Source organism: Xenia sp. Carnegie-2017, unplaced genomic scaffold, assembly GCF_021976095.1.
Source record: "Xenia sp. Carnegie-2017 unplaced genomic scaffold, XeniaSp_v1 HiC_scaffold_24, whole genome shotgun sequence".
Lineage (NCBI taxonomy): Eukaryota > Metazoa > Cnidaria > Anthozoa > Malacalcyonacea > Xeniidae > Xenia > Xenia sp. Carnegie-2017.
The window spans coordinates 616,365-633,684 of NW_025813487.1; the positions used below are offsets into that span (position 1 = coordinate 616,365).

At 38.7% G+C, this 17,320-nt stretch overlaps 1 protein-coding gene across 12 annotated transcripts in view; it reads left to right on the plus strand.

Annotated features, from left to right (window-relative positions):
• The window catches only part of LOC124451417, a 115,155-nt gene that overhangs the window by 33,786 nt on the left and 64,049 nt on the right, over positions 1-17,320 (plus strand). Inside the window, exons 6-7 of one of the 12 annotated variants that reach the window (XM_047002035.1) lie at positions 16,082-16,304; positions 16,506-16,537. The exons of the other annotated variants lie outside the window; for them this stretch is intronic. Of the exons in view, the coding sequence (XP_046857991.1) occupies positions 16,298-16,304; positions 16,506-16,537 (39 nt within the window). The 5' untranslated portion in view covers positions 16,082-16,297. The remainder of the gene's footprint in view (positions 1-16,081; positions 16,305-16,505; positions 16,538-17,320) is intronic. 12 annotated transcript variants of the gene reach the window in all.

Sequence of the window (17,320 nt, forward strand, 5' to 3'; positions counted from 1 at the left end):
GTCTTCGCCGAACACTCCCCCTTAATCTTTTTAAAAGCCCCTCTACAGAACCCTCTTCTATAAACAGCCACCCCGCCAGGACAGCATGGCGTCCGCAGACAGCAGTCACTTGACTCTGCACTGCAAACGTATTCGTAACCGGACCCGCTCGGGAAAGCCTCCAGAAAATGTTTGCGCAGCTGGAGCTCAGTATATGCTTCCTCTATTTCAGCGAGCGCACGTCCAAAACTATCAAAGACAAGCACATGCGTTCTAGTTTAACAAACAGTTAGCCAGTGGTGCCCCCCTTCGTCCGTATCATGGAGGGGGTCGATGTTGTCCGTGTTGCTGATACAAAACTGCCCATTGTGGAGATGTGGTAGGCTGTCGTAGCTACAGACCCCAACGAAACGTCTTCGGGCTCGCTCGGTCTTTAGGAGGCGTTCGATGTCAACGCTCAAGAGCGGGTAATCCATTCTTTATACTGAGCACAGCGGGAGGCTGTTGGTAGCCGACACCAGGATGGCCCCTTACGCGAAGAATGCCGCTATCATCTTCGCCCTCGGTACGCTCAGCTCGCTGGGGGACAATGTCTTTGACAGTATTCTGTGGTTAGTCTTAACGGCAACATGTCTCCCCCCCTACGACTAACGCGTGGAATATGTACCATCCCGCGAGCAGACGACGGGTGATGCTGCAAAAAGATCGAGTGCTGGAAAGATTCGCAAGACAATGGGAACAGTTCGAAGAACACGTGCAGCGCCAAGGTCGACAACAAGACGGAAGACGGGGGCGTCGAAGCGCGCAGCGCCTAGAAGAACAGCAGAGACTCGACGGAAGACCACGGGGTGAGCGAAGAATAGCGGTTTGGATGAATTCAAGAGCATGCTCCTGGTTACTGCAAAGAACACGGGCAAGAAAGCAGCGAATCGCGCAAAATTGAGGGCCATTTCTAGGTTGAAATCGTCAGGCACAAGTTTAGCACCCAATGTCCTTGCTTCGGCGCCCGCTGCGGCTTCACGTTTCCATCAGCCAATCAGCAACAGCATCTCCCAGGCCTTGCGGGCAGCGTCCTCGACCCCGACGAGCGCCCACATTGGCCAGTCGTTCAACATTTAGAGCGGTGCATATCTTTCCGAAATGGATTTTCGGCTGTTATTCCCCGCCCCCATGTCAGTCGTCCCGACGCCATCACAGGCGCCCGGGCCTCCTGTTCTTCCAAGAGTTATCGCGCGCGATACAAGCACTGGTGGCGGCAAATGCGTCATTTCGATCACCTCCGCTGATCAATATATTCAACCTAACACGGTCTTGAAGCATTATTTCGTCATGCCTGAATCAATCGAGGATACGAGTATAGAACCCGAGTCCTACGTCATCATCGACGACATCCGCGTCATTAATCTCAAATGCGGAACGCAGAGGGAATGCCTCTATAAGTTCTTTACGATGTACAGCCATCATCTGAAATTGAACGTCTTCTTCCTCTCCCAGAGCTTCGACAACATAAAGAACATGAAGGTTAACACAAACTTTCTCTATCTCTTCCGATTCACGGATAAGTCGAACGTGAAACGGTTTCTTAATACACTCTTCGGCGGCACGGGCAATAAACGGCTCTCATCTTATCCTCCTCAAACTTTACGAGAATTTCTTGACCCGCTGCAAGCGCCTGATCCTCGCTATGGACTTCACCAATCAGCGATTCGCGTATTATTGCGGCGAAAATTCTATTGCGGTGGACTTTCAGTGAAAGCTTTGCTTTCTCCGTCATTATCAGAATGTTTTTTAAGCTTGCTAGCAGCTTTGCAGCTTTTTTAATGGAGAAAAAATCTGACCAAGAATTAGAGGAAGAAGTTCAGAAGGTATTTCACCAGATTTTTAAGCCTATGTTTGAAGAAAATAGAACATATTCGAGTCCGGATCGTCGATTGTCTCCCTGAGCGGCTTGAGCGGGTGGCGGATGGTTATCGGTCGGCCTTCCTCATACCAAAAGCGCGGCGGCTGGAGGTCCTCTAGTTTATCGAGAACGAACCCGAAAACATTATCAAACGCGCTAAGTCCTTTATGGAGGTCTTGGGTTATCTCCCAGAGAGGGCCCGAGCAAAGGGGGCTGGAGCACCAAATCGCCACCGGGATTTCATTTTTTTCCTGCGTTAAGCATTGCAGTATATACCAACCAATCCCCTGCTAAGTTGAGCTTGCTGAAGCTAAAAAAACACCCAAGCGTTAAAGAGCTCTATGCCTTGTTCGGGAGCCACCCCGAGCTTCTCAATGAAGAGTCGGTACTGAGCGCGGTCAAATTCAGGTTGCTGAACTGTACTGATGATACAGGCCAAGTTCGTGACAGCGTCGCTGATGTCCGTTTGAAAAACCAATTCCTGGTGGTCACTACAACCGCGCCTTCTCTCCAGACTCGAAAAGAGAAGGAGTTCGATCGCTTGCTGCTGCTCGTCTTTGGCCGCTTTCTGGCGGACCAGAAGATTCCCGAGGCCTTTATCAAAGCAACTATTTCACTCCGCGTGCGCAGCTGGTACAATTGTTTACGGAAAACTGTCAAGGGTTTGAAGCAAGTCTCAGGGAACCTAAGGCGGATCAGGATATACGTGTTGTCATCGTGGCTGACTATCGCGTGCTTGTGAACAACGTAAACCAGCAGTTTCTCTGCAGGTATCCCTTTGAGGTGGTCGCTAACGCCGTAGTCGACTTCGGCCATACCCAGATTCGCCTGGCGAGGCAGAAGTTGCAGGAGATCAAACAGCATGCTCTTGCGGTCGCGGGGTCAGGGCAGAAGTTCGATGATTTTGGCGGCCTTGCTTGAGACCTACTTCAAAACACCCAAGAGCAAACTTATAAATTATGATCGTCATTTTATGCCTGGAGGCGTCAGAGGCAAGATGACTAGCGATGCTGACTTTATCAATGCGCTCCTCATTAACGAGAGCCGCACCATTAGCAAGTGTGTTGCTATATTGAACGCTCGAGGCCTTGCATGAATGTTTCATGGACATGGCTATTTGGACGTTATATGACTCGATGGGGCACGTTTGGATACAATTGGAGAGTGTATTGTACCGTATAGGTACGTATCACGATAGGAGACGTACCTATAGGGTGTGTTATCTTGAGTTCCCCTGATACTACGTATCAGCATGTCGTTGGATTTGTGTATGACCCAAGAAGTCGAGATTTGGCTTCAAGCAAGGAGACCTCCTGTGACGGATTTAACGCGTTTCCGCTGCCAATACGATGCCGAGCAAGATCTACCAAGCTCGATCCCTGTATGGGAAAACGCTTTTGACCGCCCCACCCGTACGCAGTTGGAGGCTGTTCTCACCCAAGCTCAGGCCGCCAAGCGACTTAAGTATCGTCGTTCCGATAGAGCTGCGAGGAGGGTGGGACTCCCTCCGACGCGTATTACTCTGCAGGTGGAGAGGGGAGGTGGCGGATGGTCTCCGCCTGACCCGGTTCTCAGTCCGAGTGGAGTGCTTTGCATGGGGATTGCGGCTGCTGTAAACGATGTTGCGACCGTCCGGCTGAAGGTGAACGGTTTCGAGAAGACAACTTTCGAAGTGCGCAAGCCACGCGGGCAAGTTCTGCCTTCACAATTTTTTGACCCTGCACTAGAGGTTGACGCGGGGGCTGTTATTGGGTTTTCTTCAACAGACGCTACCGTTGATTTTATAGTGACATTGCATAGTGACTTCTTTACCTACGGTGTCGACGGCGCCTCTCTATCCTCGCTGCCTACTGCGAGCGATGCTGAAAATACGTACCGAATACAGAAGATTTCAGAGGTCGAAGCTCTCTTGCACACGGAAATGGAAGCCCGCCAAACGCTCTACAAAAAGTACAAAAGAGCTGTGAAAGGGTTAGACGGCGCGGAAATTGCCCTGTCTGCTATGACTGTGGGCAGTGCTGTTAGTGGCGTGGCCGTACTCAGTACCGTCGTCTTAACTCTTGTCGGGATCGCTCTCGAAGGCCTAGCAACTGTTTGCGGCACGGCCACTTTCGCTGGTCGGGTCGTAAGCTGCAGATTGAACAAGAAAGCTGAAAAACACGATCGCATTCGGACGTCCGCCGAGACCGTGCTCCAAACAATCTCGCTGATCACGAGCCGAGTGCTTCGAGATGACAACTGCAGCGAAAGTGAGTACCAGCTCATTTTGGGCGAAGCAGAGCGCTTCGCTTCGTTGAAAGACGACAGTAGAAGCTAGACAAAGAGAGTTCTCCGCGAACAAACGCGAGAGATAGAAGCACAGCTGGACGCTGCACGTGTGAGCGGACGTGAGGAGGGCATTCAGCTCGGGCGCATAGACGCTCTGAAAAAAATTCATCGTCAAGTGGCGGATGGCGATTCAGGCAAGACATAAATTTTGTGCGCCATTGACTGTGTTGCATCCCCGGTTGTGTCATCTTGGTGTGGCAGTTTTCGTCACCCCCACCCACTCCGGGGCTACAGACCCGAGCTGTGATCATAATAAATCCCTGCGGTGAACATCTCTTTTAATTACAGCTCCCGAGGAACTGCAAAGGTAAGTTGTGCTTGCGAGGGAGCGAGTAGATGCCCACTTCCGCATGTTGGACTGGGTCCTCGAGGGGAGCCTCCTCGACGAGTACTAACTAATAGACCCCGATGGCCGGCCGCGCGGGCGCTGGGTGGGCCGGCCGTCTTTGGCTCCTGGGTTTGGCCTTTGCTGTCCGTGCGATTTTTTGTGCTTACTATATGAACCACATACGCGAATTAGGGCTGGGGCGTATGGATTTGTGTATACTCCTTCTCAAACTGTGAAGTGTGCCAGAACTGGCAGTCTCTATATTACTATCTCAAGATGTCTTGATTCTTCGGAATTTGTTTTAAACTATTAAGATGTATAATAACGTTCAAGACGCTTCTTTTGTTGCCGAACAGTTACGCCGGAATTTTAAAGTTACAAAAACCGTTTCGTTTTCTCTTGAAATTAAGTTTCATTAACAATAGTTAAAATGAGGAAAATCAAAATATTTCACAAATGGTTTGGTTTACTCTGGTGAATCTTTGGAGAAAGCAAAAGAATGATATTTTTTGAATTTCTTTAAATAAATCAATATCTCATGTATATTTAAAAATAAATTATTCTTTATGAAACCATGATCAATGGACACAAGAAATAACTATTTACGTTGTTTAAAACATTTACAGTTCAAATATCAAACATACAGATACATTTGTCGGAAAATCGTCGGTCGCAACAACCAGTGGCGTAGCTAGCGGTTCGCTACTCCCGCCCGGCAGGAGTAGAAATTTCCCAAAAAATAATAAATATTCTATTTGGAGATTAGATATACATTATTTCACAAACAATTTGTAATATCATGTCTTATTCGTTAATTTTCACGCTTTTATATGATGGTTCGTAATTGTAATAGTGAAAAATCTCAAGATTTGTTTTGTAACCTCGCATCTGCCTTTTCTCGAACATTTCAATGCATACTGGCGCGATTTTTCCACGTATTCCGCCCATCTTCAGAGGGCGGAACATACAATACAATTCTATATAAGAAGTTTTGAATTCTGGTTGGCAAAGGGACTAGCCGCATACTCAAATCTGCTGTTTTTATAGTCGAACTCCCGCTATTTTAAATTGGCGGAGGTTGTAACTATTCGACATTTTATATATATGTCATCTACACACCAGATTTTTGGAGCACTTGGGAATATCCCCCCTTACAGGCAACCAAGTTTCCCACCCTGCATCATCAAGCATTCTTGCTCACATTAACGCAACTGGACACACCCCCAACTTAGACGACTTTAAAATAATCTCCTCTTCCAACGATACTTATGAACTCTCCATCCATGAAAGCCTTCTAATCAATAAACACAAGCCTTCACTTAATGTGCAAGGAAACTCCATTCCACTTAACCTCTTTTAATTTCTCTTCATTTCACTTCCAAACTTCCTTATCATGTACCCATTCGACACCGCTTCCTTTAGTAGTAATTTAACACCTTTTTGTCAATATAATACCTTGTCTTAACGTCCTATTTATTATTTGTCTGAAGATGTCTTGAGTAAAGACAAAACGTCACAATAAATTTAAATTTTACAATTTGTTTTTTTTTGGTCTATTTCTATGGCTCTAATCACAACTTTATGTTGGGCATTAATTTTTATCACACGTATTCGATTTCCGCTCGGCAAGTCTCTCGCTACACTTTTAGTATACGAGTACAGCGGTTAGTGATTATCAAATTACGAGATCATTGTCGGTATTAATTTTCTATTGTCCTTGCTCTCAAAATGCTACTTTGTATTTGTGTATGACACAATGGCTTTAAGTGCAACTGCGATTTGCTCAACTGATATTGATATAGTAAATAGCTTATTAGCTAAACCGTTCTCTACTCGATCGTCGGTCGAACAGAATGTTATCGTTCACGAACGGCCTACTCCTCATTTAACAATCCAAAATAAGGGACGAGCATTTCAGAGAGATTAGGAGGCGAAGGACTGGCTGTGTGGCTGTACAACCTTACAGAAAGTGTTTCGTTGGCCATGTCTAATGTTTTCCCTGCAAACATCACCATCATGGACTAAGAATGGCTACAACGATATGCGAAGTATTATGTCTGATGCTAAGAAGCATGAGAAAATCTAAATCGCATTTGACTGCTTTTAAGACATTGAAAACGTATGTAGCTAGTGAACGAATTGATTGTCTTATGTCTCTCGCGAGAAGAAATGAGATTCAGCGTCACAATAAAGAGGTAAGAAAATTTTCTTGAGTCTTTCCAGAATTTCAAAATGATCTTATAAGCTGTCTTAATGCAATTATTGAAGATGAAATCAGAAAGGAAATATATGATTGGACATTTATGAGTATTCAGGCTGATGAAACATCTGATGTGTCTACCAAAGAGCAGTTAAGTGTTATTGCTCGGTTTGACAAAGCAAGTAAAATTTGTGAGAGGCAATTAGAATTTTTGGATGTAAGTATGAACAGAAATGCCAGAATAATGTCAAAAGTTGTCCAAGAAAAACTTTGTGAGTATTCTACTATAAAAGGAAAACTGGTTTTGGAAACATATGATGGTGCTTCTGCCATGTCTGGCTATATCAATGGTGTTGAAGCATTGGTTCGACAAGAGTATTCTTTTGCCCACTTATTTCATTGTGCAGCTCATGGATTGAACCTGTTCCTATGCCAGTCAGCCTGATCAATTTCTCGTTTTAAAATCTTTTTCATTGATATAAGTACATTCATCACATTTACAAGCAATGTCCCAAAAAGAAAAGCTTTTCTCACATCAAGCAACCTTGAGTTTCCTGCCCCTTGTGAAACAAGATGGTATTACTGCTCAAGATTAATCAATGTATTCCACAAAAACTCTGAAAAACTTTTAGATATTTTTGAGGGGTACTTGAAAAACCAGCTGGGTGGGACGATGAGTTATTAAGTAAAAAAAGTGGCTTACTGCATTATCTTGATACCTTTCTCTTTTGTTTTCTAGTGTGTGTTTTTTACAGGATTTTAGAACAGTCCTCAATTTTGTATTCCATTATTCAAAATAGAGAAACCAATTTTAATTATGGCATAAGCAAGATTGACAATTTCAAGCAGTTTATTGTATCACTTCGCACAGATTAAGTTTTCACCGAGTTTTACCAAACTGCACTAGAAAATGTATACCCAACAGCAACCAGAGCAGATAGTAGATACAATTACCAACAGCTTTATTTTGAGATTATTGATTCCATTGAAGGCATGTTAAGTGAATGATTTCAGGATATGAATCAGTTCGAGTTTTTAGACCTTGTAAATCCTAAACTATTTACTACATGGAAGGGCATAGTTCCACGGGATAAGTTCAATCTTCTCAAGGATAAGTATAGTCCAGGATTCATGAAACAATGCATATCTGTAATATACTAAAACAGTAAGCTGCAAACTCACATGCCCTTTTTGGTCAGTGCCCCCCCCCCCACTTTTGAGATACTTCCGCGGCCCCTGATAGTCTTCTTTTTGACATCCCAACTTTGGAGAGTCAACTTTCTTCATTTACAACGACAAGGACTTTCAGAAAGATTGCAGTAATGAGGTGCCTAATTACATACACAAATTTAATCTCCAGTCGAGTTAACGTCAAGTGGTAAATTTGTTAAAATTGAATGATATCTTGGCAGTGGCAAGTGCTTCAGTAGAGAGGTCGTTTTCTTGCTTGAATAGGGTCAAAAGCCATTTGATAAATAGAATGGGTCAAGGTCGGCTTAAGTCTTTTTGTAGAATGTCTATTCACAAAGATATCATTGAACAAAAAAGAGGATTCAGAGGTGTTGCATAATGAGGTGGTTGAAAAATTTGTAGAAAAACCCAGGAGGCTAGCCTTTCTTTATAAATGATGTGTATGGTATGTGTTTTGATATTTGTTCTTATAATGCATGTTACTTCACAGAGAAAATCAAGCATAACTTTAAAGGATAAAGCCATCTCTGTCTACCTGCCCTAATCTAAACAAGTGTAAAGTAACAAGTGGAATGCTAAGAACAATCTCTCCCTATGCATTTTAGGAAGTGTCTTATACTATATTATTTTTTGTGCTAATTTAAATTTCTTTTTATTCAGGGGCAGTGATGATTTTGATTCATTATGCTTTAGGGGACAATTGTCTCCTGCGTAACGTTTCTCTGAGCCACCTTTAGTACCTTTTTAACTAGTTGCAGTTTCGACGATTGCCACATTAAGAATGCAGCTAATAAAAACGGGTTTTTATAACTTTTGCACAACAAATAAATCGCCCTCCGAATCGCAGGAAATGCTGTTTCCAAGGCTCTGGATTTCAAAATTTTCCAGGGGAGCGTAGTAGGGGTCACACCTTTGGCGCGAGATGGTGGGCGGGGTTACTATTTTTCCTGGCTACGCCACTGGTAACAATTACAAATAGTCTTAAAATAATGCTGTATAAAAATGATTGAAAACATTGCAATCCTTAAATACAGTTCCAGAATATTTTTAGTAGTTTTTGCTAACTTTTAAATAAGTGAAACAAGTGTGTAGGTTGAAGTGATTGAAAAAATATCATATTTGTCAAAACAAGATTATTTCAAAAAATAATTTCTTGATGACATCGTATTTGTTTCAATTTTTTATACGAAAGATATAAAAGAGAAGGACTATTTATAAAATTTCTTGTAATATTGTTTTTTATTAATCCCTTTCTTGTTGTGTTAATTTGCACATTGTAAATTGATGCCTTTTGCAAAAACTCATTCTTCATTTTTAGTTTGAAAAATGGCTTCACCTCCTAAAAATTTGAAGATTGAGGCGAACGGATCTCGTTTAAGCAAACTTTTAATAAATAAAGGAACACAAGCCTTAAAAACAGCATTGCAATTCATTATAAATCTTCAATCATCAAACTTAAAAGATAAACTTAATGATTCTTCTACAATGAACAAATTGAATTTACTAAAAAAGAAAAAAGTTATCAATGAAATACAATGGGATCTTCTTTATCCATCAACTGGCTCACCTGACATTGAAAACTTTGATATTTCATTATTGACTGTCTTATTACGAAACATTTGTGGTCTATCAGCGCCACATGGTGGATGGGATAATCTTCCTTCCTCTTCAGAAACTTCAATCTCAGCAAATATTGCAAGAATAAAGTTTTATCGAAACAAAGTGTACGGTCACATAACAACAACTAGTGTAGATGACAGTGAGTTTGAGAACTTGTGGCAGGAAATTTCAGAAGCATTGGTTGGTCTAGGTATTCAACAAACTGAAATAGATGAGTTAAAGCAAGCTCCCCTTAGTACTGATGAAGTAAATTATATTGAAAAATTGATGGAAACCGAATCAGATTTAATAGAAGCAAGAGAAATTTCAAGGGGAAAAACATGTTCAAATCTCCAGAGGCTTGCAAAGTGTAATTTCATCGGTCTTATCGAAGAGCTTAACAAGAAATACCTTGAAGGCACTAGACAATGGTTATTTAAAAAACTTGACACTTGGTTTAAAGATAAAAGTGAAGATGCTTCTAATGTCATGATTTTGATTGCTGGTCCTGGCGTTGGTAAAAGTGTGTTTGCTGCTGAGGTGTGTCGACGATATTCTAAAAAGAGGAAACTTGCTGCTTGTCATTTCTGCAGATATAATATATCAGATTATACAAATCTTCAAATATTGATAGAATCATTGGCTAGTATCATGTGTGATACAATACCAAAATTTAAAAGAAAACTAAATGAACAATTACAGAGAAACAATTCCAAAGAATCGATCACCGATAAATTCCTTGTTTTAATAAACAATCCATTGCATTCATTAAAGAATCATAAACCAATGCTTTTGGTTATTGATGCCTTAGATGAAAGTCAAGTTGATGGCAAAAGTGAATTGTTGGAATTGATTGCAGAAGACTTTCACCGACTTCCTAAATGGATTAAAATCTTCATCACCAGTCGTCCAGAACTTCCAGTTCATAAGGAGTTGAAAGACATGAGTCCTGTGGAAATTACAACTAGTCCTCGTGATGAAAACAACGAAGAAGACCTGCACAAGTATTTGAGAAATGAGTTGAGTCATCTGGCAAAAAAAAATAGTGATGGTGCTTTCAATTTATTAGTTAAAAAATGCGAGGGTTCGTTTCTGTACGCTTACCACGCACAAGAGAGTTTAAAGAAAGAAACTGAGCTAACTGTCGAGAATATAGAACAATTGGTTCCTACTGGGTTGAGTAAATTTTACACTGAGCAATTCAAGAGATTAAATAAATTATTGAAAGGAATAATTTTATCAACACACGAAACCGTTATTTCCGATAAAAACTTTACGGAATGTCTTGAAGTGTTGGTTTCTTTTGAAAGTTTGCTGCCTTTGTCTTTTCTTTCTCAATGTTTAGGTTTTTCTGATGGCATGAAGTTTGAAGATCGTATTAAAATTCATGAAGTGCTATCTCAATTTTTTCCAATTTACGATGATTATTTGACCGTGTATCACAAGTCTCTCATTGATTGGTTAAAATCAGATGGTTATGAAGAGCATGAGTTTACAGTTGATCCAAAAAATGGTCATAAGTTCTTATGGCATGCTTGTGAGAAAGTGTTTAAACACATAAAGTCGATGAACATTTTTAAAGATCAGATGAACACTGCTATGATTAAATATGCTTTGAAGAATGGAATCTATCATGTGTCAAAATGTGGCGAAAATGTTGACTTAAGCTGCGCAGTAGATGTCAAAGTGGTTTATGCGAGGTTAATGTGTGGGGAAGACATTAACATGGATACCATTTGGTCTGAATTGTTTGAAATAATTAAGGAACTACGAACTTTCTTGAGAAAAGATGTACTTGAAGAACTACTATTTTATTTGTTTAAGACGAGGAGATATAACTCATATTGGTTTCATGATAGATATCGTTATTTACAAATTATTGCAAACAGAATTCATGGCAGTAACGAAAAAAGATTATTGGCAAGGGATTTATTGAAACAAGGAAAGCTTGTTTGGTTTGAGGATTTAGACTCAACATATTTAACAAACCATCATCATTTGACTGTCCCCTTGCGTGCTAACGTTACATCTCTTTGTGTGTCGTCCAATGAAGAACTTCTTGCTGTAGGGTATGAAAATGGTCAAATATCTATTTTTGAACTTCCAGAATTCGAACAACGATGTACTCTCGGCACTGCACTCGATGATTTAAGGTTGAATATGTTGGATGATTTAGCCAAACTTATGTCCCTATATGACAAATATTGCGATCCATTAAAAGGGAAATTTCGTTTTGTACTTGGAAACATCTGTTGTTGCTCCTTTTCACCTACCGGAAATAGACTGGTAACTAGTGATGGATCTACTGAAGTAAAGTTGTGGGACGTTAACAATGGACGTTTGTTATTATGTTTACAGTCAGATGATGTCGTTAATCGTTGCTCTTTCTTACATTCTGGTTTGTTTGTTACAGCAAGATATGATGGATATGATTCTTCTGAAAATGTGTTCACTGTATGGAATTCATTAACTTCGCAAAGAATCGATCGACGCTGCGTTGTTGATTACCAAGAAATACAATACACCGATAAATATTCAGAGTTCTTTGTTGAAAACATTGGACGCCATTCGTATGTTTTTCAATTCCCAAAGGCAATCGATATTTTTTTAACAGAATATTGGTATTCACTACCTTTACTATCTTCAAATTCAAAGAGAAACCACTATTATCGTGATTGTATTTTTCATCATACAAACCAGAATGTAAAGCTTTCTGAAATCACTCAGAAGACAAAATACAACGATCAAGGAGAAATCGAGTTTTGTTTACCAAATGTTAGGTGTCAATGTGGTGATAGAAATCTTGACAAAGTCCATCCCATCTCATTTAAGGAATTTTACGTTGTGCCGTATTTTTCCAAGCTTAAAATTTTCAAAACTGATCATCTTTGGAGACCTTCATTTATGTTTGAGAAATTTGAAATTAAATGTTGTTGTTTTTCACCGGATGGATCTTTTTTTGCTGCTTTCGATGTTGGTGACCACGTCAACATTCATATTTGGAGCATTGAACGTTGCACTATTATTCAAACTGTACCAATGCAACTGAAAGATGCATTAGGATGTTGGTGGTCAGATGGTTTACTGTGGATATGGGATGGTTCTGATCATCTTACGAAGATATCAACTTCGTCTGAAAATTTTGTAGATTCTACTCAAGCAAAGCATGTTAACATTGGATTTGAACCTACGAAAATCTTAACATTTGGTGCTGTCTTAGTTTGTATTGACGAAGAAAAGTTTGTTCAAGTTGTTAAAATTACCAAGGGTGAGATACAATACAACAAAAGACTTCCTGTCCATAGTTCAAAATTTAAAGCAGCAGCTGTATCACCTGATAATTCTGTTATTTTAACTGTAAACAAAACAGAATACACATTATGGAAATGGCGAAATAACAACAATAAACTTTACTTGAAACCTTGGCATACTGCAGAAATACCCTTAACAGCTGTCATTGAAAAAATTGTTGAAGAACAAATAAGTGGAACTGATCTAAGGTTCAACTGCTGTATAAGTGATAGTAAACAAGCAGTCATTGCATTTTGCAACGGCATCAGAATTATGGTCATTTATGTAATTAATGTTCACGAGAATGGTGATGTGAATGAGATTTTGCGTAATGTCTATGGATTTGATTTGTTCTCCGACCTAATCGTACACAAATCTTATTACATTGGAATGTTTCGTGGGTCATTGATTGCTCTAGATTTAAAGAGTGGTGAAACGCGCGCTGAATTTAACGAAGATTATTCCTCGCCTCATATAACTATGCATTCCAACACAGGAACTTTAGCTATAGTTGACAGTTTAGATTGCAGAATTCAATTTTTAAAATTTAATGTTCCTGAATGAATACATCAACTCAAACTTTAATAGTAAATTCAAAAACCTGTTGATAAAACTGCACATAGATGTTGATGGTCGTAAGGAAGATTGCTTGTTTCCACCTACTATAGTTTTCTACAGAAGAAGTATACTTATTCTACCAGGCAATCTTTAAGAAATTATTTATATTTACCACAAATAAATTTGGACTAATTTTGCAAAAGATGTTTAAATTTATTGGTACTATTTCTTGAAATGTCTTACCTCCTGCTATTAAAGAATGTAAAATATTATCTATGTTTTGCAATAATCTGAAACGTTGTATAATTGCTTTTTATAACACAAATGACTTGTATTTAAAAAGAACGCTTCTATACTAATTGATCATGAATATTTGTTTATTCCTTTCTAAGATTCTCCTTGTAATCTTCATAAATAAATTGTCATTTAAACAGGGCATCCTCTAGATTAGGCTACTACTGTAAGATGCTCTGTCAAACTTATTATTATGTATTGTACCTCATGTTGATGATTTACTTTTTTAATAAAAATGTATGGTTAGATAATTTGGTTATTTTTATTTGACAAATACATAACATTTAACCGTTGTCTATACAGTTATAGATACACGGGTATGACGTCATTGTGATAAAAACTGAGTGATCACGAGCCGCCGGGCAAATCAATGTTTGAAAACCGGTTTTTTTCTTTTCTTTTTGCTCAAATACGTCCAATGCTTCAACTGGGCATTCTTAATTTCTTTATTTGCCCATTCAGGGATATATTCAGGTAAATATTCAAATAAATTCTCCGTTCGTTTGTCATTTAAAAACAAGGAATTTTCTGTGACCACAATTCCGTGCGTCTGTCCTCTTATAGATCATAGCTCTCGACCAATGAAATTGCTCAAATTCTTCCGGTTATTATATAATATTATAAATAAGACGTTCACTACATAAAAATGAAAGAATGTCGACAAGTCATTCATTGTGAGTCATTTGATAATATGGTGTTGTTGTAGATGAAGATTATTTTGTTGAAATTATAGAGTGACTTTCTTTAGACATGCTTTCAAGAACTGTAAATACACTTTAATATCGTGGAAATAGCTTTTGTATGCTGTTAAAAATTCACATGTATAAAAACACCATTTGGGTTTTATGGTCATTAGTTGAAAAATGTGAGAGATCATTTTTGTACGTTTATTATGTACATATGACCTTAAAGACAATAAATGTTATATACTGTCAACAATTCCCGTATGTAAAAACATCATGACGTCATGTCAATAACTGTAATTAAAATAAATCAATAAAACTTTTACGATTTTGACATAAGCTCTTTTGAATTGAGGAATTAAATTTTTTTGAATAATATTTTCTTGATTAAAGTATTGAAGATTATCAATTCTCACTTTCTGTCTTCAATGGTTAAAATAAAATTTATCATCATGATGTTGGGGTTGATACAACGTTAAATGTACAGTTTCAATTTGTGACAATTGTAAACGTCTCGTTGCATGGCTTGTGCAAGACAATTCTACATTTATAAGCCATGCAGTTGGAGATTTTGTGAAAGAGATTTTAGACAAAACCTTCTTGCAATAGTTGAAAGTATTTCAACCTTCTGTAAGCTGTACAGGTATTTATGGACAACATGGCTGCATATTTCATAGAAAGACCATTTTTATTGGAATTTTGACGCAATCATTCTCTTTCAATACCTTCATCTCCATCCAACTACCCTTGCAAATTTGTATCAAAAATACAATAAAACTATTTGCTGAAAAAGTCTAATCGAGTTAACTCATATAAATGGCTAATACCAAGTTCAGCATTTCCTATTAATATCCAGTCTCCAACACGGACAGACTTCACATCATCACCAACTGCCAAAACTTTGCCGACACCCTCGTTACCACCAACTGCAGGGATGGAAGGTTTGATGGGATACAATCCTAAATAGAAAGTGACGGATTAAGAATTTCAGGAGGGAGGCATGCATAGAATGGTATCAATTGCACTCCCCACCTTGAAGCACATTCAAATCAGCTGGATTGACAGGTGAAGCCAACATTTTTAGAAAAACACTTTCTCTGTTGAATTCTGGTAGAGGATAATCTTGTAGACTACAAAATCAAATTAGAAATCAGTGGCAGATCCAGATGAGGGTTGCAGTATGTTCACAGACAGAGACAGTCTCTCCAGAACTTGGATAATTTATTGATAATTTCGTAGAAGCACTATTGCTAATGCGCAGTTAATATACACGACGTGTTTTTTTAAAATAGACATGTTTCGACATCTCATGATGCCATCTTCAGTATAAGTGAAATAATAAACAATACAAGGTTTATATAAAAGTAATATGATACATAAATTACAACAATAATAAGGAAATAAGATAAATTAATGGGAGCGTCCGAGCGCATTATGAACTAAATATTGTATTCAATTTAAAAACTGGAACATTGAGGTCAGGGTTAGTTTTGTTAATGTGGAGTGCATCTTTGATACTGATAATAAAATTGACATGCATGTGTAGGAGCTAGCACTAAATCCTTGCATGAATTGCCATGTGTAAAATCGTAGGTAAAATTCACAGTTCACAGGAATATTTTTACCTGATAACCTTATTTGGGTCGCCATATTCTGAATAAACTAAAGCTTTAGAAGACCGAGGTATACTTTCAGACGTGATTGAAAAAATTTCCTCGACAATTTTACAGCTTTGCTTGAAGTCAGAAACCTGAAGAGAACGCGTTGATTCGCCCAGTCTGCTATGGTCGTGGGCAGCGCCATTTTATATAATGGAATTATGAAGGATGGGAAATAACGTCGTCCGGACAACAACCGAAACCTAATTTTAAATATTTACAATAAAAAGTCACTTCAAGATTAATTTTAAGCTATGAATTTTTGGATGGCTTCTAAAAAGGAACATAATGGAAGGTATTTCAGAGTACATCTTCATCGGTATTAATTTTAATTCGAGGCTCGAACAACAGTACAATTACTACAATACTGAATGATATATATATAATTCTGAGTCAGAACTTCTACATTACTATAATTTACAGACGTCTATGAATTTATGATATACGTTGCTTTTCCTAACATATTTCGTTTAATTGCATCGTTTTTCTTTCATAGATACAAACGTCGAGCTGAACAAAGAGAACCTTGTAAGTAAAAAACTTTTTCAATTTTAACATCGATATCTTCTTCATAATTCACAGTTTTATAGATTACGCGCTCGAAATTTCCACTCGTTGATAATATCACATAAATTGAGAGCGAAAAATTAATTATTTTGGAAAATCATACTAATACTGGAGTATTCATAAGGAAAAGGGTAGTTATAGTTCTTCTTAACTCGCTGTTTTATGCAGGCATTTGTTGTTATTGAAGTCGTCATTAAAAAGCAAGCGACTCTTGGCTTGCTTTTTAATGCATGTTTTGTTACTTTAATTGAATTTTTGTTTAATCTTAACGTCGTATTTAGTTGCAACTATAGAACTGCCTCTGAAGTAAATAATCAAATTTATGCTTCATAGTATAGTCAGAAACCTGAAAAATATAGTTTGCAAATGCTTTCATGTTAATGTACATCCGTCTGACCCAAGCATCCTCGCCATGCCTGGCCAAACATCGTACTTCTGTGCATGTTCCTGAAATTCAATTCGATGTAAAATGGTGGGCAAGCAGAAGAATGCAAAAGAATAAATTTCGGTGGACCATAAAATAATGCATAGCATGCGCGCGATACTGTAGAGAAAGACGTTCCTTGCGGAAATCGAATTCGGATAACAAAAATATATTATAAATGCCCAACATAAAGTTGTAGCGAGAGACTTGCCGAGAGGAAATGGAATTTGTGTTATAAAAATTAATGCCCAACATTACAGTTTTGATTAGAGCCATAGAAATAGACCAGAAAAATTGTAAAATTGAATTTATTGTAACAA